A 24728-nucleotide genomic window follows, 5' to 3' on the forward strand; every position below is an offset into this window, starting at 1 on the left:
TGTCATCATTTACATTGTAATTGCTTTGTCAGGGAATGTCATATGCACACATATGATATCTTGATGGAAAGGTGAGATCGTTCTGAATCCAGCAATATCTCATATGTATATATTTTCTGAATATTAAAGATGGCATATTGTTCAATGTATGAGGTGCCCAGAATGAAAAAAAATCGAAAGGGAGTTACAGGACCTATTTCAATGCACTTAAGTGGTGACAGGAATGCTCACAATTGTATTACAGTAGACTATATTACTTCAAATAAACTTATTATTAGTGTGTGGTGCTATAGATTATGCTTGAATGAAGAATCAGATTAGGGTGAAAATATATTTATCACTAGTGTATATATATATACAGTATATATATAATTTCTTGCACATCTGTAGGTATTGTTAAGCTGGAAAATGCAGTGACTCCACCTACTTCCAATGCCTTGCAACTAGCTCATCAGAATATTGCATCACTCCTTTCAGGTAGATATGATAGAGGAAGGGGAAATAGAGTGGATGTTATTCAATTTGTTCAGAGATCTTTTATCTTCCACGAAGTGAAGCTCTCCAGTTCTTCTCCCATGAAAGAGCCAGCTATATATATATTTATATATTTCTTGCATCTGTAGGCAATTGTAAAGCTGGAAAAGATGAGATTGTGCTGAATCTAACATTACCTAATATATATTCTCAACATTGATGATGGTACACCATTCAATACATAATGTGTCCAAAAAAGAAAGAAAATGAACCAGTCTATTCCATAGATATAAAAGTTCAAAGGCTGGTTCATTAATTAACCGTAGTGGTGCTCTGAAGCCTAGTATATATTTAAGTATAATATTATTAACCAATACAACACAGTGAGGGAACTATATGGTATAAGGATATTTGTTCTTAAAACTTCCTTACAATAATATAGCGTACCAGATACACTGCACCAACATACCACTGATGTATACAGGTATCGTAATGGCATTGATAAACCTAAATCAATAAAATCGATCAATCAATCAAAGTACATCATGATACAAAATTGCCATTCAATGTCCTAACGATTAGAGAAAGAGAAAAGAGAAGAAAGAATGCATTGTGTACTGTACTGTATCACTTAAGGCAGATGAGAATAAACCTTTTCACATTTCTTTTTAAAATAAGATACTATCGGGGCAGTTCTAATTTGGACAGGAAGCTGGTTCCAGCATTTTGCATAATGACTAAATGCCATTTCACCCTGTCTAGATCTGGTCAGTATAGGGAACTTAAGTTCATTACATTTCCCTGACTCTTTTATCCAATGGCTACATTCAGTGTGTGTGTAAAATACAGAGTGCAGGCTTATACTGTATATAGGGTTATAAGAGTTGAGCATGAAGATAAATACTCCTAGAAGATATGTGTATGATATGTGTGATATGTGTGTTTTCAGCTTCTTAAAAGTTGAGGGGGATGACCAAACTCTTGTATCAGCTGGTAACTTGTCAGACCATTGGGATTACCTTGTCAGAGGCCAAGGCGAGACTGTTGGTGTTACAGTATTGCGAAGCAACATTACGTTTTAGTGCATCCTCAGATAAAATGAAACAGTTCCTTTCAGGAGAGAATTGCACTCAAGGTACAGAACCTGAGTGGCAGGGTCAGGGGTCAGGGTCAGGTACAGTCTGATTTTCTGTATATTGAACAGTGCAAAAGAGCATCAGTAATTTAAGTGGTGTTTTCAGAAATGATAAGCAGTCATAAATAATAGCACCCAGGTTTATGTAGCGTTTTCTGGGGTAACAGTGGTTGACCTCATGTCTTGCTTGATATAATGGCAGATGATGGGGGTGTTGCTTCATCCATGTGGCCAGGTCTGAGAGACAGAAAAAAAAAGAGGTATCTCACACCAATAAAGTCTTTCTTGAGGTGCTGGCTTCCTGAGCATATAAATGTTAAAGAAAAAGAAAAGAATGCCGCACACTCTGCTCCATGTTTTAATGGTGAAGTGACGTTTCGGCCGTCTGGCCTTCTTCAAACTTACAAAACAACCACATCCACAGTGCCTTTATATAAACCCCAATTAGTGAACACCTGGTCCCCCTAGAGCATAGAGCTCCCCCATTGGTTGGTTACCTTAAATGCTTCCGAGCACAAGGCTCACTCGTTAGCAAATCAGTCTTAATTAGAGGTAACCAAGAGTATTTACAGCTATTTACACAGGTTAACAGATTGAAATTAAAACATCAGTTCATCAAAACATCACAAATAATACAATCTGAAAACACAAAAACACATTTTTTACAGGAAACTCTTCAGAGAAAACATTTAAGGTCATATTCAACATTCAAACCATAAGGTGTTAAGGTTTTTAAATGGTATATCCAGTAGTGTTCTCTTCTGGAGAGTAAGTTGTCTAAATCACCTCCTCTAGGGGGCAAAACCACTTTCTCAATACCAATGTATTTAAGGGATGAAATGGGGTGATTGAATTCAACAAAATGAGCAGCAACCGGATAATTCAAATTTTTGCATCTAATCGTGCTGCGGTGTTCAGCTATACGTGTCTTCAAGGATCTACTCGTTTTACCAACATAAGATTTACCACATGGACAAGTTATTAAATATATCACAAATGTTGTACTGCAAGAAATTTTACCTTTGATTTTAATTTCCTTTCCTGTGTGTGGGTGTTTAAAACTATTACACCTGTATGTGTAATTGCATTGAGCACAGTTGCCACAGCGTCTATTCCCATCAGGGATCGGTGCTAGAATGGTTTGGGACACAACAGGGTCAGGAGACAGATATGAATGCACAAGTTGGTCTCTTAAATGTCGACCTCTTTTGTAAACAATTAGTGGTCGTTCATTGAAGACATTTTTTAATTGATCATCAGATTCCAAAATGTGCCAGTGTTTCATAATTATATTTTTAAACTGTCCACCATTTCTGCAATACTCAGTCGTTAATATTACCCGTCTATTAGATTTCTTTTTTGGTTTATCTTTTAATAAATCTGTTCTTGGTATATCATTGATTTTATTAGCTGCTTCATTCAAAACAGAGTTTTTGTAGCCCCTCTTTGTAAAGTTATTTTTCATGGTTGTCATGTTCTTGTTTAGGTCTTCAGGTTTTTTACAGATACGTTTTAAACGACAGAATTGGCTAAAAGGTAGGCTGTTCTTTAGTGGTAGAGGATGGTCAGAATCAGCCCTTAAGAGGCAGTTTCTCGCTGTGGGCTTTGTGTAGAGATCAGTGTATAATTTCTCCCCATCTCGAATGATCCACAAATCTAAAAAACTCAGCTTTGTGTCGTTGTAATCCATGCTAAAGGATATAAATTCAGAACATGAATTGAGGTAAGCAAAAAAATCTGTTAATTCAGTCACCGAACCTTTAAAGAGGCAAAAAATATCATCCAAATATCTCTTCCAAATAAAGATATTGTCTTTAAAAATATGGTTAGAATAAATATAGTTTTCCTCAAATAGACCCATATATAGATTTGAGAAAGAAGGTGAAAAAGAACTCCCCATAGGAACTCCATGTCTCTGAATGTAAAATGTGTTTTGAAATACCCAGTAATTATGTCTTAAAATTAATTTGGACAATTCCAAAATGCAAGTTTTCGAAGGATTACACATAGAATCAAGTAAGTAATGGTCTAGTGCTTCCATGCCTCCATCATGTGGTATGGATGTATACATTGCATTGATATCAAAAGACACTAAATACATCTCTTCCTCTCCAAGAGAGTTAATGGACTCAATGATGTTTACAATATGACCTGTATCTTTAGTGAAAGAAGGCAAAGCTTCTGTCAAAGGTCTGATAAAGTGGTCCACATAGGTTGACAGATTGGATGTAATAGAACCGATACTGGCCACTATTGGTCGGCCTGGCGGTTGATCAAGATTCTTGTGTATCTTGGGTAAAGTATAAAAAGTTGGAATAACCGGGTGTTCAATGCGTAAAAAGTCATGTTCTTTTCTGGAGATGTCTCCTTTTTCAAACAGTTCATCAATGGTTTCAAAAATAATATTTTTAAAACGTTGTGTTGGATCTTGTGGTATTTCTTCATAAAACATTTTGTCAGCTAACTGTCTTAAGCATTCTTGTACATAGTCAGTTTTGTTCATTACCACTGTAGCTCCACCCTTATCTGCTGATTTTATAACAATAGACTCATCTTCTTTTAGATCTTTCAAAGCATTTCGTTCCTCTTTTGTCAGGTTTTTGTATTGTAATCTCTGTTTTTCTTTGAGATATTTATCAACATCCTGTTCAACTAGTCTACAGTAAGTCTCAATTGAATTGTTTCGATTTATTGGAGGTACAAAAGTGCTTTTGTTTTTAAATACTTTTTTCTCAGTTGTGTCTGTATCACCACACTCAGTAACTTGTTTATCATTTTCTTTAAAGAATTCTCTTAAACGAATGTTCCTAAAAAACTTGAACAAGTCTACTTTCACATCAAAGTCTCTTATGTTATTGGTGGGTACGAATGAAAGTCCTTTGTTAAGTACCGAGAGATAGAATTCATCTAAAGACTTACTAGACAGGTTAAATATTGTTACTTCCTCTGTCGGTAGGTCTGGGACCGGATCCGGCCCAAATCTTCTTTTCATGCCCCTTCGTGTTGGTTTGTGGGTCTTGTTTTTTTGCGACCCCTTCCTTTGTTGTTGTGTACAGGTGGGGTTCGGTCTTGGGCATGTCCTGATAAAAAACTGGAACTTGAGGCTGATGAGTATTGGTCCGACGAAAATTGGTCAAATCGTTGGTGGGTCATCGGTCTTCTTTTTCTTGCTGTCCATTCTGGGTTTCTCCAGCGGTAGATGTTGTTCTCCTTCACGTCTTTCTTGTCTCTGTTGAACTTTCTTATTTTCCTCTCCTTTATTTCTTTTGCCAATTTTTCTTCCAATTTCTGGTTTTGCTTGAGGAGGTCATTGTATTGTCCTTGATTTTCCAATGTCTTTGCCAACAGTTCTTTCTTCTCATTAATTTCTTTGTCCAATTCTACCACTTCTTTTTTTGTTTCTTCAATTAGCAAAGTCATGAGATCAAAGGAACATTTGTTCAATATAGCGCACCATCTTTCATGGAAATCCTCTGTCTTTTGTCCCAGCATAGGCTCTTTTTGCCATCGTAGACCTCTGGGTATGATGCCTTGCCTCACATAATCACTCAGGGTGACTGCATGCAGGTGGATCCTGACTCTGCGCTTGCCAAGGTTGAGCAGTTCTTTGGAGAGTTCAGGTGCTTGTAGAGGGGTCTGATCAAACAACGACTCAGTGTAGAGGATGTCTTCCCTTTGTTGTTGGCTATATTCAGATGACTTTGGACATGCTTCTGTGGAATCCGATGCATCTACGGATTGTGTTAGCGACATCTTTGGAGCTTTTTGGGTGCTGATTACGAAAAAGGTAACTTTAGAAAAAAAGAGGTATCGCACACCAATAAAGTCTTTCTTGAGGTGCTGGCTTCCTGAGCATATAAATGTTAAAGAAAAAGAAAAGAATGCCGCACACTCTGCTCCATGTTTTAATGGTGAAGTGACGTTTCGGCCGTCTGGCCTTCTTCAAACTTACAAAACAACCACATCCACAGTGCCTTTATATAAACCCCAATTAGTGAACACCTGGTCCCCCTAGAGCATAGAGCTCCCCCATTGGTTGGTTACCTTAAATGCTTCCGAGCACAAGGCTCACTCGTTAGCAAATCAGTCTTAATTAGAGGTAACCAAGAGTATTTACAGCTATTTACACAGGTTAACAGATTGAAATTAAAACATCAGTTCATCAAAACATCACAAATAATACAATCTGAAAACACAAAAACACATTTTTTACAGGAAACTCTTCAGAGAAAACATTTAAGGTCATATTCAACATTCAAACCATAAGGTGTTAAGGTTTTTAAATGGTATATCCAGTAGTGTTCTCTTCTGGAGAGTAAGTTGTCTAAATCACCTCCTCTAGGGGGCAAAACCACTTTCTCAATACCAATGTATTTAAGGGATGAAATGGGGTGATTGAATTCAACAAAATGAGCAGCAACCGGATAATTCAAATTTTTGCATCTAATCGTGCTGCGGTGTTCAGCTATACGTGTCTTCAAGGATCTACTCGTTTTACCAACATAAGATTTACCACATGGACAAGTTATTAAATATATCACAAATGTTGTACTGCAAGAAATTTTACCTTTGATTTTAATTTCCTTTCCTGTGTGTGGGTGTTTAAAACTATTACACCTGTATGTGTAATTGCATTGAGCACAGTTGCCACAGCGTCTATTCCCATCAGGGATCGGTGCTAGAATGGTTTGGGACACAACAGGGTCAGGAGACAGATATGAATGCACAAGTTGGTCTCTTAAATTTCGACCTCTTTTGTAAACAATTAGTGGTCGTTCATTGAAGACATTTTTTAATTGACTGAGAGACAGGCAGACAGACACATAGACATTGCAAAAAGGCGGAACCAAGACAATGCATTAGAGCATTATAACACCCTAATTTTCCCAGCTATTTATTGTAATTCAAGTTGTAGACATTGAATGCATAGCTTGAAATGGTACAAAGGTAATTAGACATCTAGAGGTGAAAGAGATGTTCTGAAACGTTTGTAGTGTACACGCAGAAACTATGGAGTTATCTCGCTGGACAGACAGGTGTTTATCATCAACATAGCAGGGAGCAGGGTGAGTGGACAACATTGCCCAGTGAGATGAGATAAAGATGGCAAAGACAGGGGGGCCTAGCACAGAACCTTGGTACCCCTGAGAGGATTTGAGTTGAGGGGTCTTGACCATGGCACATTAAAGGAATGCCCAGTGTGGTCTACCTCCGATGCCTTGTTCCCAATTAATTAAGCCTACATTTGGCAAATGGACCAGGATAGATGACGTCATTACTCTTCTGACTTGCACTTTGGTTGGCCCTTTCTTCCAGGTCCAGCCAAACAATTTGCTTAGCTGTAGAATATGATGTGGTTGCTGGATTGAAGTCTAGTGTATTTGACACACTGTTATTTCCCTTAGTTTAACAAACCCTAGCCTTACCTTTCCGCCTATTTGCCAAAAATGATTTGCCAAAATGATATTGTAAAAATAAAACGATCTGCTAGCCTACCGAATGAAGAAAAGTGTGAGACATCATAGTTCTTTACTTGGTCAATCCAGCCATATAGTCATCAGATGACATGGATAAATTAAGTGAAATGTCATCAGTAGGCTACAGATATGGTGCTTTATGACTTCACTAACATTTAGTGGGTTAATCCATTTAAAAAGCTATGAAACAAATAATTTACTGAATTCAATTCACTAACATGTGACATGATGGTATTAAGTGTAGTGGAAAGTGCGCACATCCAGCAGAAAAGCATCAGCAGGTGCCAAATCAAAAAACTTCTTTAGATCTATGTTCGAAACGTTGCTCCAAATAAATGAAGTCTTTTGCAAGCAGTGTGCAGATCCTTTCCCGCTCATGATGGTATTAAGCCACACCTGAGTGATGTCAGGTAATGCCTGAGTGAACCTAATGAAGAAGCTGTGCATGGATCTATGAACTTTTGAATTCACTGAATATGTTTGCTATTCCCCTCCCTGTTTATTTCAGTAGGCTCATGAAATAAAAGGCCTTTGCTTCCTGCTGTCAGGCTTTGGTAATACACATACCATTTGTATGTAAACATAAATCATTGCTCCTTCCAGGAGCAGTCTTTATTTATCACACTATCACCACCCAGCACCTCCTCCCTCCCTCCTCTCTATAATCACAGCAGACCTGGTTAAAGCCCATTAACTGGATAGGACATCACCAAGACTGCTAAAGACCTGTGGTGCTGAAGTGGCTGAGCTGCTGGAATATTTATTCAGCCGAGTGTACATCTTAGTAAGGCACCAACTCTGAACACATTATGCCTTATCCTGGTCCCCAAAAAGCCACATCCAAAAGAGATAAACGACTTAAACCGAGAGGCCCTCCCTTCACACAGCATGAAGACAGCTGTGGGGCAGCCGTGGCCTAGTGGTTAGAGAGTTGGTCTTTCAATCTGAGGGTTGCAGGTTCAAATCCCACCTGACCTCTCCCTACATCTCCATGGCTGAAGTGACCTTGAGCAAGGCACCTAACCCCACATTGCTCCAGGGACTGTAACCAATACCCTGACAAATAATAAATGTAAGTCGCTTTGAATAAAATGAAAGCGTCAGCTAAGTGAAATGTAATGTAATGTAATGTAATGAAGACAATGCTGTTACATACACTCAGACTGCAGTAAGTCATGCACTGGATCTAGTACAGTTTTCATACCAGGAGAAGGTTGGAGTGGATGATGCCATCACATACCTATTGCACAGGACATATAGTCATGTTCCTTTACTTTTCCAGCGCTTTCTACAACATCCAACCCTCCATTGGGAGAGAGGCTCCTGGGTTTGGATGCCCTCCTTGTGCACTTGATCAGGGACTACCTAACAGAGTGGCCACAGTTTGTCAAACTGAAAGATTGCCTCTTGGACACTGTAGTATGGTACTAAAGCAGCCTGGGGAACTGTGCTCCCTCCTCTCCTGTTCACTTTGTACACATCGGACTTAACATATTTTCAACACAGGCACATACCACATGCAGACATTCTTGGATGATAATACAATTGTAGGCTGTATTAAGGCAGGAGGGGGAATACAGGAGTACAGGGCTTTGTGCAGTGGTGTAATGCACCTACAACACTAAGACCAAGCAGATGAAGGTGAACTTTTTGGAGGTCTAAGCCCGCTCTGCAACCAGTCTCCATTGAGGTTGATGAAGTGGAGATTGTAAGCATATCTGTGGGAATACATCTACTGATGCAATCTGGACACATCTTCAGTGATGTTCCTGATATCATTGGGGGTTTTCGGGTCTTTCAACATCATACCCCCCGTCAACCAGGCGACCCAACCGGGGGTGATCAGGCCCCAGCTTGTGTCCAAATGGCGCGCTAGCTACCACGACTCCATGGTTCTCCTCTCTTGAGCCACAGCCATCTTGAGGCTCTCTCTGCCGCTTCAGTGGTATTGCGGATGGCTCTCCTCTTATGCAGTCCGACGATGCCTAAATGCCCCAATGCACTGGCCAAGGACCGGGCAGCAAAGCCTCTGCATCCTACCTCGACTGGTAGGCACTTCGCCCTCCAACCTGACTGCTGGCACTCATTGGTCAGCCCTGCGTACTTGGAGAGCTTCCTCTCAAAAGCTTCTTCCAGGCGGTCTTCCCACGGGACTGTGAGTTCCAGCAATACGACCTGCTTGGTGGCCTCTGATACAAGGACGATGTCAGGGCGGAGGGTGGTGACTGCAATGTTGCTGGGGAACCTCAGCTGTTTCTCAAGGTCCACCAGAAGCTGCCAGTCTTTTGCTGAGGTCAGTATGCCTGTTGGTGCCTTGTTTGCTGGGGTAACCTGCTCTCCAGCCTTGACAAAGGTGATGTTGTTCTTGGGGGTACGCTGCTGCTTTGCCCATACCAGTCCTGTGCTGATAGCTTCGGCTATAGTCTTCAGGACTTGATCATGCCTCCAGCGGTAACGCCCTTCACCTAGTGCTGTTGTACAGCAACTAAGGACGTGTTCCAAGGTGCCTCTCTTGGAACATAGTGGGCAGGCTGGTGACTCTGCTAGACCCCATGCTTGCAGATTTGACGGACTGGGCAGCACATCGTACACTGCCTGGATAAGAAATTTAATGCGGTGGGGCTCAGCTCTCCAGATCTCATTCCAGGTTACTTTCCGCTCCAGCGCATTCTCCCATCTTGTCCAGGCCCCCTGCTGTCTCATGCCCACGGCCCTACAGGATCGCATCTCCTCCACATCAGCCCTCACCTCCTCTTGAATCTGGTGCCGCCTCTCTTTCCCCCTGGTGTTCATTTTCGGGGTTGGAAAGGATCCCAGACCCGCTCTGCCTCGTGTCACCACTCCCACCAAAGCCTTGTGGCGCAGCCTAGCTTCAGCCGTCTGAACGGCCTCTTCTGCCTTCCACTTCCTGCCCGTCCTCACTTGGATTCCAGCATTGGCCACCTTTGGATCACTGGAGTCCCTGTACAGCACCACCTCTCTAACCCTTGCTACCTTGAACTCCTCCTCCAAGGATTTAAAGGGCAGCTGCAGCTTGTTATTGCGCCCGTAGAGTGCGATGCTGCTCAGACTTTTAGGTAACCCCAGCCATCTCCGCAGGTGGTTGCTGACTTTCCTTTCCAAGGTCTCTACTGTGGAAACTGGGACGGCATAGACAAGGAGAGGCCACAAGATTCTGGGTAGGATGCCATGCTGGTAGACCCAGGCTTTGAACTTTCCAGGTAGCCCAGATTTGTCCACGGCTTTAAGCCAGCCCTCCAACTCAGCACAGGTGGTCTGGATAGATGTTGATCCTTCAGAGAGCTGTCAAACACCTTTCCCAAGCTCTTGACTGGCTTCTCTGTGATCGTTGGGATTGCGGTGCCTGTGATGTTAAACCGGAACTTGTCCTCTACCTTTCCTTTCCTCAGCACCATGGATCTGGATTTGGCTGGCTTGAAACGCATTCGGGCCCACTCCATCATCTTCTCCAGGCCCTTCAGTATCCACCGGCATCCTGGGACTGATTCTGTGGTGACTGTAAGGTCATCCATGAATGCCCTGATGGGTGGCTGACGTTGTCCAGAGTTCATACGTGGTCCTCTGCACTCTGGCTCCGCAGACTTGGTGAGCATATTCATGGCCAAGGAGAACAGCGTCACAGAGATGGTACACCCTGTGATGATGCCTATGTCTACCTTGTGCCAGCTTGATGGAGTTGCTCCTGCAGAGACCCTCATCCTGAAGTTGTTGTAGTAGTCAGCGATGAGGTCTCTGCACTTGCTGGGGACATGGTGTTTCACCAAAGTGAGCTGGACAAGCTTATGGGGGATGGAGCCAAATGCATTTGCCAGGTCAAGCCAAAGTACTGACAGGTTACCCCTGTTTTCTCTGGCCTCTCGGATAAGCTGTGTTACCACACCAGTGTGCTCCACACAACCCGGCATGCCAGAAATACCACCTTTCTGGACTGATGTGTCGATATAGCTGTTCCTTGCCAGGTAGCTGCTCAGCCTCTTGCAGATGGTGCTGAAGAAGATTTTGGACTCAATGCAAAGGAGGGAGATGATGTGGAACTGGTCGAGCTGGGTGGAATCTTCCTCCTTCTGGATCCAGACCCCTTCAGCCATCCGCCATTGTTCTGGGATCTTCACCTTCCTCCAGAACACTCTAAGTATTACACATCTAAGTATTTCAGCGTCTAACAAGACAACAAACTGGACTGGTCAGCCAAAGATGCAGTTTAGAAAAAACTACAGTGTTGGCTATACTTGTCTGCTATAAACTCCTTAATATGTTCTATGAGACTGTTGAAGCCAGTATGTGTCCTTTTCTATGCAGTGGTGTGCTGGGGAGGGAGCACAATGAAGAGGGGGTATTGGGTGTCTTGAAAGACTGATAAGGAAAGCTAGCTCTTTCATGGAAGAAGAACTGGAGACGTCCACTTTGTGGAAGATAAAAGATTTCTGAACAAACTGAATAACATCCACTCTATTTCCCCTGCAATATTCTGATGAGCTAGTTGCAAGGCATTGGAAGTAGGTGGAGTCACTGCATTTTCCAGCTTAACAATGTGCAAGAAATGATATATATATACTCAAACTCGCCTAGGGCACCAAATAAGCCAGAACCGGCCCTGAATAGGCTACCTACAGATGTGCAAGAAATTATATATATACTGTATATATATATACACTAGTGATAAATATATTTTCACCCTAATCTGATTCTTCATTCAAGCATAATCTATAGCACCACACACTAATAATAAGTTTATTTGAAGTAATATAGCCTACTGTAATACAATTGTGAGCATTCCTGTCACCACTTAAGTGCATTGAAATAGGTCCTGTAATTCCCTTTTGATTTTTTCATTCTGGGCACCTCATACATTGAACGATATGCCATCTTTAATATTCAGAAAATATATACATATGAGATATTGCTGGATTCAGAACGATATTACCTTTCCATCAAGATACCATATGTGTGCATATGACATTCCCTGACAAAGCAATTACAATGTAAATGATGACATTCTGTATAAATATCACTTTTTTTCATTTTCCGCCTATTTTAGGTGTGTGATTAAATGCCTATATCTCCTTCACACATCAAGATGGTGAAATTCAACCACTTCTATCTGGTACAGGTATCCCCTGGGCACAAGCATACCAATTCTCAAAGCTCTCAGAGCTTCTGGTAATTTTCTGCATGATTTTTTGTATATCTACTCCCATACGGAGAAGTCACATTTTGGGTGCTTTTTTTTGTTTGGAGGTGCATATGGAAATGTGTAAAATTTTTAGGCTTAGCATTAAAATCACTTTGGCCAAGAATCATTTTCATGTATGGGACACCTTAGAGATGAGGAAAACATTATTGGGTTTTGTTCTACCTCCGGTTGGGGTATCTCGAAAACGAAGGCCTTTTTGGGCCCATTGTCACTAGCCTATTTAGCCACTTCTCTGGAAGAGCACTTGCTCCCTATTTGTAGGATCAGAAACTGAAACTTGGTGTCGTCAAAATGAATCTCTCTTTCCTTAAGTATCATTCTTGCACATGCAGTGAGCGAGTAGCCTAATGTTTGAACCCTTGGCTACGGTTTTGCATTGCATTTATAAACAAAATAATCAATAGGCCTAAATAAATTAAAAATGAACTTTATGGTTATGGTCTCAGTCTGCCATTGCATGCCCTGAAAAATATTCTTTAAATGACACTCCCAGCTGTGTCAAACACTTACTTCCAAGTCTATGCATCAATTATGGCTAAACGAAACAGCCCTTGTGGTCATTAAAGGTCTACTTTTACTTTTGTTATTGAAACTCAATAATCAGATGGATTGTGTTGATGGCAAAAAACATAAACAGAATAGAAATAATTTTATTATTTTAAACTAATAAAACACCAAGTCATCACAGCATTACTTTAAAGGTGCACTGCGTAATATTTTTAGTAGCCTAGTTTATTTCCAGAATTCACGCTGCCCATTCACCAATATTACCTTTTTCATTAGCCTTCTTAGCACCACTATCAATATAAGTATTCATTATGATTGGGAAGATTGCACTCTTCATTCATATATGAAAAGGTGGATCTTCTCCATGTCCGCCATTTTGTATTTCCAGAAATTGACATTTTCAGATGCAAAACTTACTATACCTTGGTCATACTAGTAAATAGTATTATTTATTTATTATCTAAACAGTATTCATGAAACGATCAAATCTGGCAATAGGACGTGCCGTTTCAATTAGCAGCATAGTTGCAATACTCTGACCACAATCCAACACAGTGCACCTTTAAGTTTAAACTAATTCAGTGGTTGATGAGTCATTTCTTTAAAATAGTAAATAAATAAAACACAGTGAACCAGACAGGTGGCATGGAAAACATTTATTGCAAATTCTGTGGTGTATGTACTTTACTTTATGTTGAGGAGGAGAGGAAAGGACATGAACAGAATAGTGTAATCAGAGGTAGAAATAACACACAGGAAATGTTGCAATGTCAGACTGGCTATACACATGTAGTTAGCAAGAGCAGCGACAAACAGGGAGTTTGATGTTGATGTTTTTGTTTTGCTTTTACACATTATGCGTCCAGGGGCCTATACTAAGAAGCTGGTTCAGGAGTAAACCAGGTTACGTTAAGAGGTAAATCATCTAATAGAAGAGTCCTCTTAAAATCCTCTATTAGATTATTTACCTCTCAACTGAACCTGGTTTACTCCTGAACCAGTTTATTAATATACCCCTCTCGGGCCTATACTACAAAACTGGTTCAGGATAAGTTAAGGTAAGGTTAAGGTAAATCATCTAATACAAGAGCTTTTCTTCAGAAATTTTCCTAAGACAATGAGAACTCCAGGCTCTTCTATTAAATGATTTACTTCTTAACTTGACCTTAACGTATCCTGAACCAGCATTGTAGTAGCCCTATCCCTGCATGTGCCATTGTCCCCACGTTCTTCATAACAGAGTGAGGGGCTCCCTCTAGTGGTCGCAGCCAAACAGCTCAGTCGACACCCTCTTCTGCTCAGGCACGTGCTTGGCAGTCATCATGACCATCAGGCTCTCGAAGTGGTAGAAATGGTTGCCGACGATTATCTTGACTCCGTCAGGGCCGCACATGGCGGCGTCCACGTACTTGAACAGGGTGAAGGGCCCGTCCTTTATAGGCACACGAGGGGTTGCCTTCATGTCCACCTCATAGAGGGTTTGGCCTGCATGAAAAAATGAAATACACATTAAAATGCAAAAAAAATAAAATGGCCTGGGGATTTTCGTGAAGCCCACTGTAAATTGTGGGCCAGTCTCTACAAAAAATACAAAAAAATCGAACAGCATTTGCCCACCAGTAAAGGCCCTGTATATCAGATTACCGTTCCAACCCTGTACATACGTACATGTACATACGGTGACTTAAGACATTTTCAATGACAACATGAATAATTTGGTGACAAAAAGAGAGGAAAAAATGAAAAACAAAATCAAGGGCATCATGAAGTGCCAATATCAGCTGTAGGTAGGCCTACCTTTAATGACGTGTGCGATGTGGTGATCTTGACAAATGAAAGCGGCATCCACAGGCCCGTCAAGTCCAAACTCCTCCTTCAGGCTCTTGGGGTAGCCCTCCAGGTGTGTGTGTGGCTCCCCAATTTTGTAGACAAACACTTCGTTGTCCTGCAACACAATCACAATCAAGTAATCACAATCACAATCAAACTTTGTTGTCTGATACACTGGTGTAATGCTTCGTAGTGGCCTGGAAAGGTTTTCAAACTGTGTTGTCAACATGCTAAGCCCATTCCAATCACTCACTACTCAAATTCAGAACTACACGAAGCATTGTAGATTACAAGACATTATCCCCTAGGTTACATGGCGTTAATCCGACATGCCGCTATTCCGACGTTGATGTCTATTGTCGGAATACCGACACGTTTTCCACCGACCGCCGCTATTCCTACCTGCCGCTATTTCGGCATTGATGCCATAAGCTTTTGTTGCATTGTCTTCATTAAAAATATATATATATATATATTCTAAAACAGGGATGTCAAACTCAGGCCCAGGGTTCAAATCTGGCCCACAGAGCCATTTTATGTGGCCCACAAGATCATTTCAAATATGTATTGCTGTTGACCCACAAACACCATTAATGTATAGTGTGAAAATACTTGAACAATAAATTTGGTGTGTCACAGGATGTGCAGATACATCTGAACTACCATATATGATGGGGAAGAGTGTGAGGGAGAGAGAGAGAGAATGAAAGAGTGTGTGTGAAATTTACCTATGAGTATGAAGCGCATGTAGGCTACACATAATTTTAGTCCAATTTTTAAAGTAGGCTAAATGCTGGGTTCGGCCCACGACTTTGTTCCAGATTTTGATTTTGGCCCTCGGTCAATTTGAGTTTGACACCCCTGTTCTAAACCTTTCTGAGAATACTGCCTCTCAAACTGTGAAGCCCTATAATTATCAGAACAGACGAAATTTCCCTTCATAAGGCTGTTAAATCCAAAACAGAGCTGTCCACGCACGTGGTGCTGAAATCAGTGACATAGGCCTAAGACACTTTCCCGCGTTACTGCTTTGAAGGGATAAACTTTGGTGTGAGGGAATACCAACCCACCAGCCAAAAAACCCATAATTCTGCCGGTAGGGTTGGTCAAGTTTACTAGGCTAGATTTGTACTGCTTTCCCCCCACTTCTGGTCCTTCTTACTGTAAGATGAAACACCACAGAGTGAGGTCTGAGAGTTGAAGAATTTTGGCCTAACCGTACCTTGATCATGTGCATGTGTCCTTCGTAGGAGAAGACAGCATCCACCTCACTGTGCAATTCCTTGAATGCACTCTCAATGGTGTCAGAGTGCATTTTCTCTCCTTCCATGTACAAGAAGTGGTGCGCTTTGAAGGGTAAGAAGAGAGAGAGAGAAAGCAAGTGAGAAACAAAGAGAGAAAAATAGCGGTGTAAGTGATGCATGCACATCCAGTGAAAACAGGTGCTGGATCAAACAAACGTGCGTAAAAGAAGAAGGAAAATCCGCACACTGTTGCTGCTCACCGATTCATTGAACACAACGTTTCGTCGTCGTTTTTGTCGTTGTGTAGTCTAATCTATTAGACCAAATGCTAAATGAATAAATGAGTGGGCCTTAACCCAAGTGAAGGTCATCATACTCACATCTGAATGCATACACATTTCCAGCGTCGTCAGATGTGGCAGCATCAAGGTGCACGTGGCTGCAGCGCTCTCTCTCCGCGTGGTCAGCATCATCAGCTGTAGAGTAGGAACAGTGTTGATGAGAGCGCACTGCAGACACTGGTCGGTGTCAAATGGTCATCGATCTCACATCTCTACAACTTGTATTTGTACTGATTTTTAAGTACACCTGTTTTGACCATGTCCACACATTCCACTGTCCATATTGTAAACCCTGACAAGCAATAGTTTCTGAGAACCAATAGTAATTATGATGTACTGTCGTCGCATTTTTAGCAAAGAGGGAATTAGCCAATTTGTGCCAAGAGGCTACAATAAAATAAATATTTAAACATCCAGGGTGCGATTTGTTGAAGACCCAGAAGGGGGGATAAGTTTCAGATTTTAAGCATTATCAATGGAGTTAAATACCCCAAATATTAAAACCCTGTAAGAAAAGTGGAGGTATCAAAACCAGAAGGGGGGACAATCCCCCCCATCCCCCCCTACAAATCGCACCCTGTAAACATCCCTCTCCAAACTTTGGACCCATTAATTAATTAAGATCCATTCACTCACCAAACTTGGGGCACCTCATGAAGTAGCTCCTGGCGTCCTTGGGATATTTGCCGTGCACCTCTCCAGTCATGGGGTCAAACTTGGAGAACTGGTGTCCATGGAAGCAGTAGTAGTGGCCTAGCCAGTGGAAGGCGGAGGTGCAGTTGGGCATGCTGCTGAACTCCTTCTCGTCCACTGTCTTATCCTTGACGTTGAAGTGGTAGATATCATCGCCTGGAATTCATTTTAGCCTTTTAGTCTTTTATATTAGACTTTATTAGTGACAAGACAGTTTAAGAGAGAGACAGGAAACATTTGGGAGAGAGAGACAGGGAAGGGTCGGCAAAGGCCGCATAGCAGACGAGTGCCCTCTATACTGTATATACAGGGCCATAGACAGCTTTGGCCGTACCAAGACAAAGTCATCTTGAAGACCCCCCCCCCAATACGTGCAATTGACTGACTGATCGATCGATTGATAGATAGATAGATAGATAGATAGATAGATAGATAGATAGATAGATAGATAGATAGATAGATTGATTGATTGATTGATTGATTGATTGATTGATTGATTGATTGATTGATTACCTTTGAAGAAGATGATCAGGTCGGCCTTGCAGTCCTCCTCCGTACACTCTACAGCGGCGTCCAGGTGGTCTGGGATGCCGGGGAAGACTTCCTTGATGTCTTTGGGGTAGCCTGGCTCCAGGGTGTGGTTCTCATAGACGAACACCTTGTCGTCCTGATGGCAAGCAAGCAGGGGAAGCAGAAGGAGAATGTAGTTAAGCACATACATAAAGAGTACTCTGGGACCAAATATACGCTATTCTGAAGAAAGCACCCCCCTGACCTAATCATTCAGCATGGCAACGGCCACCTTGGTACTTGGTACTTGGTCCAAGCACTTCAGTTGATTAATGTGCTAAAAAACAACCTTTATTAAATGGGCAAATGCGTTAAAAATCACCAACGCGTATCGGCACTGCGGCCTTTATCAGGGTGATTTTAAATGCATTTTTCCATTTAATAACGTTTTTTTTTTAACCACATTGATCAACAGAAGTGCCTGGACCAAGGATCTTTTTCCTCCATTCTTTTACCCAACAACATGATGTTGAAGGTTATGAAAACAGCACAGGCCAATAATAACAATTCTCTGTATACTACCATTGATTGTGCTTGTCACTTTGAATGATCCTTTCCAACCCCATTTGTGTGTTGTGAGTGTTTTAGAGTGAAACACTGCTCTCAACCATAACCTGTGGCGTTTGCAAATTCACTCAGCTGCACTGTTGGGCAAGTTACTCAAAAACTGTAATTCATTTCTGATTACATGTTACTGTCTTTTCAAAATAATCCCTTACACTACAATATTACTATATTTAAAATGTAAGGCATTACACTATACTTTTGCATTACTTTAGTTACTTTCATCAAAAGAACTGTAGGCCTAAATATGGATCTGGCCATTTATTACAGCGTAAATCAAGCTCATGAGTCATGACTTTTTCACCTCGCTCCCAGGAGTTGTTTTTGGTAGCATGCAGACTAAAAACTACCAGGTTCAGGAATAGCTTCTTTCTGACCAACCACACTGAATACCACTAAAATCCAGGTCATTGTAATGCCTTACAAGATTTTTCCCTGTAATGCCTTACATTACTGCATTACAGCAAAAAGCAATGCATTACAGTAATTAATTACTTTTGTAATGCATTACGGCCCAACACTGCTTAGCTGTCAATGCCTCACTCTATTTATCACCATAAACTAGCTAGCAGAGGGAGCTTACAGCAACTCCAGTGTCAGAGGCCTCCTGCGTAAGGTTAACACTGACCACAACCCTACCCTCAGACAGCCACCACTACCCTTAGTTGTGAAGGAAGAGTATGCACATCCCAGGTTAAGGTGCAGGACAAGGGCTGACTCGGGTTTTATGGTGTAAAGAGTTCATATAATGAGGTGAGGAGCCAATTCTGGGCCTTCTGTCTCCCAGGGCCCAGGACAACTAACCCCAGCCCCGTAGGCTACCCCGTCCCCCACCACCCAAACTAAAAGACAGACATTGAAGACGGGCCAGCCAGGCATGCGCCATACCAGGAAGACGAACATGTGGTCGTGCTCCGGGTGGTCGGGCTGGTGCAGGCGGAAGGCTGCGTCCACATGGCCCAGATGCTGGTGGTCCTTCAGCTCCAGGTAGGAGTCCTTGGCCATCTGGGCCTTCCCGTGGAAGCCTTTGAAGAACCAGCCATCTAGGAACAGCAGGAGCAGATGAGGATTATTTGTGAATCTGTTGTTGTATATTGCTGTATCTGTATGACCAGGTTTTTTTAGGCAAAATTGATCATTTGTAAGGCGTTTATTCAAAATGTTCTTGTTCATTGCCAAGTGGTCCTATATTATCAATATATTCATAATAATGACCTAGTAGGCCCCTGATTTGACATCGTTTTCCATTGTTTTGGGAACATAGCCTCATTTTACACCTCCCCAAATTGAGCTTTACCTTTCTGCTGTTCTCCCGGCCGTTCTCTGAGTCTACCTTCAGCAATTAGTGGCATGTGTTAGTAGTTAACATGTGAACCCTATTCTCATGTGAACCTCTCTCCTGAATTAAAAAAAACAAAAAAAAAACGATTGAGTCCTGCGAACTGGCCATTTCGCTTTAACTTAATTCCCAGCGTCTATAGTTTTTTGCTGATTATTGGTCACCTCCAACGCACCTGCCAGATGAGGAGTGCAAAAAAAAAATATCACAAGTTATCCTGAATTTACTTACCTTTGAAAAAGTATGGAATTCCGTCCATATCTAATGCTACCGCATCCATTTCCATCCCATCACAGCGATCTATCGCTACTGGCGCATCTGGTGGAGCCGGGTCATCTGAGAAGGAGAAAAGGTTTAAATTTAAAAACAGTTTGAATTTCCATCTGGACTCCATCAGATGATGTCATTCATCATCATCCATATTATCATTAAAGAAATTCTAATTTTGAAACATTAAAAGAAAAAAATAAACAATCTGTGCATTCTGAACTCAAACTGACCTGCTTGTAAATGCTCTCCACCATGATGCCTAGAAAAGGAAACAAAAATCAATTTAGGGATTGGCTACTTGTACATTAGAGCAGTCATTTTTGTTGCAGGGGAAGGCAGGGACCCCAGCAGGGCTGGACTGGGGGATAAATAAGGCCCGGGCACTTTTGGATTAAAGGGGCCCCACATAATTAGCGGTGCAGAACTGACTCACCTGTGGGCCCCGCACCCTTGTGAACTCCTATTTTCAGAAATGTAATATATTTCTGAAAATAGGGACCCACAAGGATGGGGGGCCCACCGGGAAATGCCCCCTATGCCAGATGGCCAGTCCAGCCCTGGACCCAGGTTCTATTACAGCTCAAGGTCAGTTCCTGATCCTTCACTGCCTCTCTCTCCCATTGCTTTGCGGTCTCCTTGCAAACTGTTCTGTCATCTATCAGGATATTCTATTGTGTGTGTGCAGTAAATACAGCAAAGGCAAATGAGGTACCCTGAGCATGGTACCGTCCCGCCGCACTGCTCCCTTGGGGCGCCATTGGGGGCTGCCCCCTTGCACGGGTGAGGCATAAATGCAATTTCGTTGTGTGCAGTGTGCAGTGAACAATGACAATGGGAGTTGGAGTTTCCCAGTTGGGCTTTCACTTCACTTCACAAATGAGCACATGGCACATGACAAAAGGCATACAGTCTAAAACCAATGCCAGCATGCACCAGTACAGAATACCAGAACTCCTCGAGTTTAGCCTCTCTAGAGTACTGGATCTTTCTATGGCATAGCTGTATATACAGTAATATTGCATTTCAACATTTTTTTCTTAGTTGAGTATCGATGCCACTTGGGTTTTTGGCCACATAATCTCTTTGTGCAGATTGGCCTGCAGGCAAACCTGTTCACACTTTGCTGAAAACGTTCAGCTACATCCAAACACCACTGCTATGACATTACTGAGAGCTGTAAATAACAGATGAAGACTTAGTTGTTAAAATGTTGGTGACAGTATAATGCTGGATCTCAAATGGTGTACTTGTGCAGTTCAGTGTTCATGTTTCAGTGTGTATGGCATATTAATTAAGCACTGAAACATGGTGCATGAAGTGCACAAGTGCACTATCTGAGACACAGCATAGATAAGTTTATGACAGAGATCCTGTGCAAAGGGGTTGTAGCCCCATGGTGCAAGCAAATTCCATCAGTGGAACACTGTGGTAGTCATCGAAAAGCTAACTGCCATAGTACTACACTACTATGACATAACACAGGGCCTTAAGTAAATCACTACTACTTGGTCATTGTCATTGTGGTAACAGCAAAATTATAATGCTGTGCCTTAACAGGTTAAAGCACTGAAATAAAACACATTTCACAATTGTAAATGTTGAACTCACGGTGTGACAAGGCCCAAGGCCAAGCAGATACACAGAGTCTGGAGCAGCAGCTTCATGGTGAGTTGGACGACCTCTGGTGCGACCTCTGCAGGGAAGACAAGCAAGAGAAGGTACCCGACTCGCACGCATGCTCTCCCTCTTTTATACCCACTGGAGGGCGAGCGTGGGGGAGGTAGGGCAGGACGTGCAGACTGGCACGCGCCACACCAAGCACCCCCTCGGGTTAGAGAGCATGGACACAGCCAGGGCCGATGACAGCTTTGGCTGGGCCCAGGACAAAGTCATCTGAGACGGCCCCAAATCCGGTACATTCAATGTATTAAGGACTCAAGTCTGGGCCTCCTGTCTCCCTGGGCCTGGGACAAGTGACCCCTTTGTCTCCCTCTGTCGGCTTCCCTGGACACAGCCCTGGAGGGCAGACAGTGTTTGCCCTCCTCTGCACTGTGCACGACATGCTGGTCAAGGGGCATCCGTTTCATAGAAAGAGATCAAAAATTCCTCTCCAGGGATGAGGGCAAAATCAATACTCAATTAGGGTTGCATAAGGGCCACAGGCCAGTCGGGGTGTTTTTTGGGGCATTCTTTGCATTTAGTTTACCATCTAAATTACTGTGGTCAACAAATAGATGTATGAGGAAAAGGAAGGAATCAAAAGGAAATAATAGTACTCTACACAGTTGGCAGTTTACTACACACACAAGTACAAGGCCTGCATTGGTACCCCTTCAAATGCATCAACATCCGCTTTATGTTATGTTATGTTATGTTATGTTATGTTATGTTATGTTATGTTATGTTATGTTATGCTATGTTATGTTATGTTATGTTATGTTATGTTATGTTATGTTATGTTATGTTATGCTATGTTATGTTATGTTATGTTATGTTATGCCTGTTATTCAGGTCATTGCAAAGTGCAATCAAACCATCTATGTACTGTACCACACGAAAGTAACTAAAACAGGAACTAAACTAGGCATTAAATAAAATTTCCAACAGACACTGTGGCACAACACCTCACCAGTGCACTACCTGTATGTTACTGCTCAATATGAAAATAGCTAATTATGAGATTTGCTTATACACAATGCACACTGAAGGGGTTTCACTCTTAAAATTACATATTTGCCTGTAAAATCTAACACACTATGTAGTATATGTTCTGTGTATTGCCCAAGCGTGAACTCTTCAAGGTAGTGTGATTGGTTTGGTGGTATGGATTGGAGGAGCATTTGTGAGAGTGTAGGCCTACACGCCATATGTGTTTTTGTGTAATTTGGCGAATGTGTTATCTCAGGGATTTGAATTTGTATTTCATTTCAATTTAAACACTCAAAAGGAACACCTTTCCACCAGCACTAAAATACTCTATAGCGTAAAAAAAAGAAAATATGTAAGAGCCATCATAAAGCACCTGCCAAAGCTACATGTAGCAGGCAATATATTCTATTGGTTAAAACAACATCTACAGTGTACAAAATGGGCACAGGATAAAGTACTGTAAAATGTGCCAGATTAATCACTGGAAAAATAAGTCTTGACATTTTAAAATGGCCTATGATGTTGATAGGGTTGTAAAAAAGCTTGTCATAACCCTTTTCCTTTCTCTTCAATAACCATACAGTAAGTAACCAGCAACATTGAACTGCATCATGGATTTGGAATCAAATAAATATGATTCTTTGACTTTATCACGGCACATTTTTCACCTTTTCATCCTACATACATGTAGCTGTGATTAAAGTGTTCTTTCAAGCATATTCTAGAACTGTGATGAAATGTGGAATGTTTTCTTTTCCATGCTTGACAAGTAAATAACACGAGGTAGACACAAAAATAAACACACCCACAACGACCTCTATCAATGTGTCACAATATTTGTATTTACCCCCTAACCCCCCCCCCACACACACACACACAAATCTCTCTCTCTCTCTCTCTCTCTCTCTCTCTCTCTCTCTCTCTCTCTCTCTCTCTCTCTCTCTCTCTCTCTCTCTCTCTCTCTCTCTCTCTCTGTCATGCACTTACCATACTATTAATTCTAGATGCAGGATATACATTTATTAGTGTTCAGAGGAAAACTGCACCAACACAGTTGAAAAACTTTGCTTGCTTGTAGAGCATGTGATGAAGATCTGTGTGCATGGTGCCTGTGTTTACCAAAGTGTTTACTATTGAGCAGATAAGACAGCCATTCAAACACAGGCAACATTTTGCATACTGAGTTGTCAGTGAACTTTGCTATGCTTCTGCCCACGCTGTGTTGTGAGCAACACCCACGGTATTGAAATTGCTTTGGTTGTGCAGAAAGTTCTATACGGTATGTCAACACCAACGCCCACACACAGGGTTTTAATTTGACATTTTATTCATTTAAATATTCAGCATTGTGGATTTCATAGCTCAATTGATTTCCCAGGAAATCACCAACTGACATGTGAGTCATTTTTATCTTTATTTTTTATTAAATGCAGTCATGCATCTTGCTGCACTTTAGCACCATCTTGCAGATGATTCTGACTCGCAAGAGATTAGCAAAAATGAAAGCATGCATCATTTTGTTACTTGATGTGACTCAGGGGTGGACTGGCAGTATGGCATACCGGGCATTTTCCCGGTGGGCCGACGCCCCTCGAGGGCCGATGCCCCTCTTTAAAAAAAAAAAAAAAAAAAAAAAAAAAAAAATTTTTTTTTTTTTTTTTTTTTTTACAAAAGAGACCGGCGGCCCACGGTGTCATGTTGACGGCCCTCGGCCAGGGCGGTTCTAAGGGGTGGCAGGGGGTGGCATTTGCCAGAAATATGATATGCCAGCCCAGGAGCTCCCTCAGATATAATAGACTCAAGCCCCGAAAAAAACGCGTAATAGCGAACGAAATCGCTAATAGCGGTTCAACAAAACATCGTTTTCCCCACACACACACTTTGATGCATGTTTGTATAGACATCATGGCTGTGAACTGGCACATGTGGGGTACCATTCGAAAGCTTACATTCTCCTCTTTCCAGTGGTATGCATGATATTCAGTTGCCATGTACATTACGACAACACTAACACATAGAAGCAGATGTGTGCTTTTATAGGCCTATCCTGAGGAAGACAAAGTCTCAGAGACAATGCACTGTATTTCATTCTTTTGGTTTTCCTTTTCCAAATTGAATGTGTACCAATGAAGATTTGTAAGTATATGCCTATGCTCTATAGTCCATGTGATAAATATATAGATTTGTTATGATAGGCTAAATGGAGATTAATGGTAAACTTTATGGTTAATTCCGGAGACTTCATTTTATATTCCTCCTGTACATTCTGCTCATTTTTAAGGCCAAAATATTCACAGGCATGTGCTAATTGCTGTCTTTGTGGTGGAATGGTGCTGTCTGTGATTCTGTAGAGTAGCCAGTGAGTAGCCACTAAGCATATTATTGTTACTACCAATAAATATTTCAAGAACACACCTCTG

At 41.7% G+C, this 24728-nt stretch overlaps 1 protein-coding gene across 1 annotated transcript; it reads right to left on the reverse strand.

Annotated features, from left to right (window-relative positions):
- Positions 1–13449: 13449 nt before the first annotated feature.
- Positions 13450–21384, reverse strand: hpxa (hemopexin a). Its single transcript, XM_063213807.1, has 10 exons — positions 21268–21384; positions 19890–19918; positions 19621–19725; positions 18939–19093; positions 17430–17583; positions 16860–17072; positions 16263–16358; positions 15861–15985; positions 14606–14753; positions 13450–14293 (listed from the first exon to the last, which is right to left on the reverse strand). The coding sequence occupies exons 1-10, from the start codon at positions 21321–21323 to the stop codon at positions 14064–14066; spliced, it is 1311 nt and encodes a 436-aa protein (XP_063069877.1). The 5' UTR covers positions 21324–21384; the 3' UTR covers positions 13450–14063.
- Positions 21385–24728: the final 3344 nt, after the last annotated feature.

Source organism: Engraulis encrasicolus, chromosome 13, assembly GCF_034702125.1.
Source record: "Engraulis encrasicolus isolate BLACKSEA-1 chromosome 13, IST_EnEncr_1.0, whole genome shotgun sequence".
Lineage (NCBI taxonomy): Eukaryota > Metazoa > Chordata > Actinopteri > Clupeiformes > Engraulidae > Engraulis > Engraulis encrasicolus.

Excerpts from the sequence above, each read along its gene's own strand:
- hpxa (XM_063213807.1), bottom strand. The coding sequence starts at position 21,323 with ATGAAGCTGCTGCTCCAGACTCTGTGTATCTGCTTGGCCTTGGGCCTT. Across the intron at positions 15,986-16,262 it reads AAATGTGTATGCATTCAGAT|CGCACCACTTCTTGTACATG; the intron begins GTGAGTATGATG and ends TACCCTTCAAAG. Across the intron at positions 14,294-14,605 it reads CATCGCACACGTCATTAAAG|GCCAAACCCTCTATGAGGTG; the intron begins GTAGGCCTACCT and ends TTTTTCATGCAG.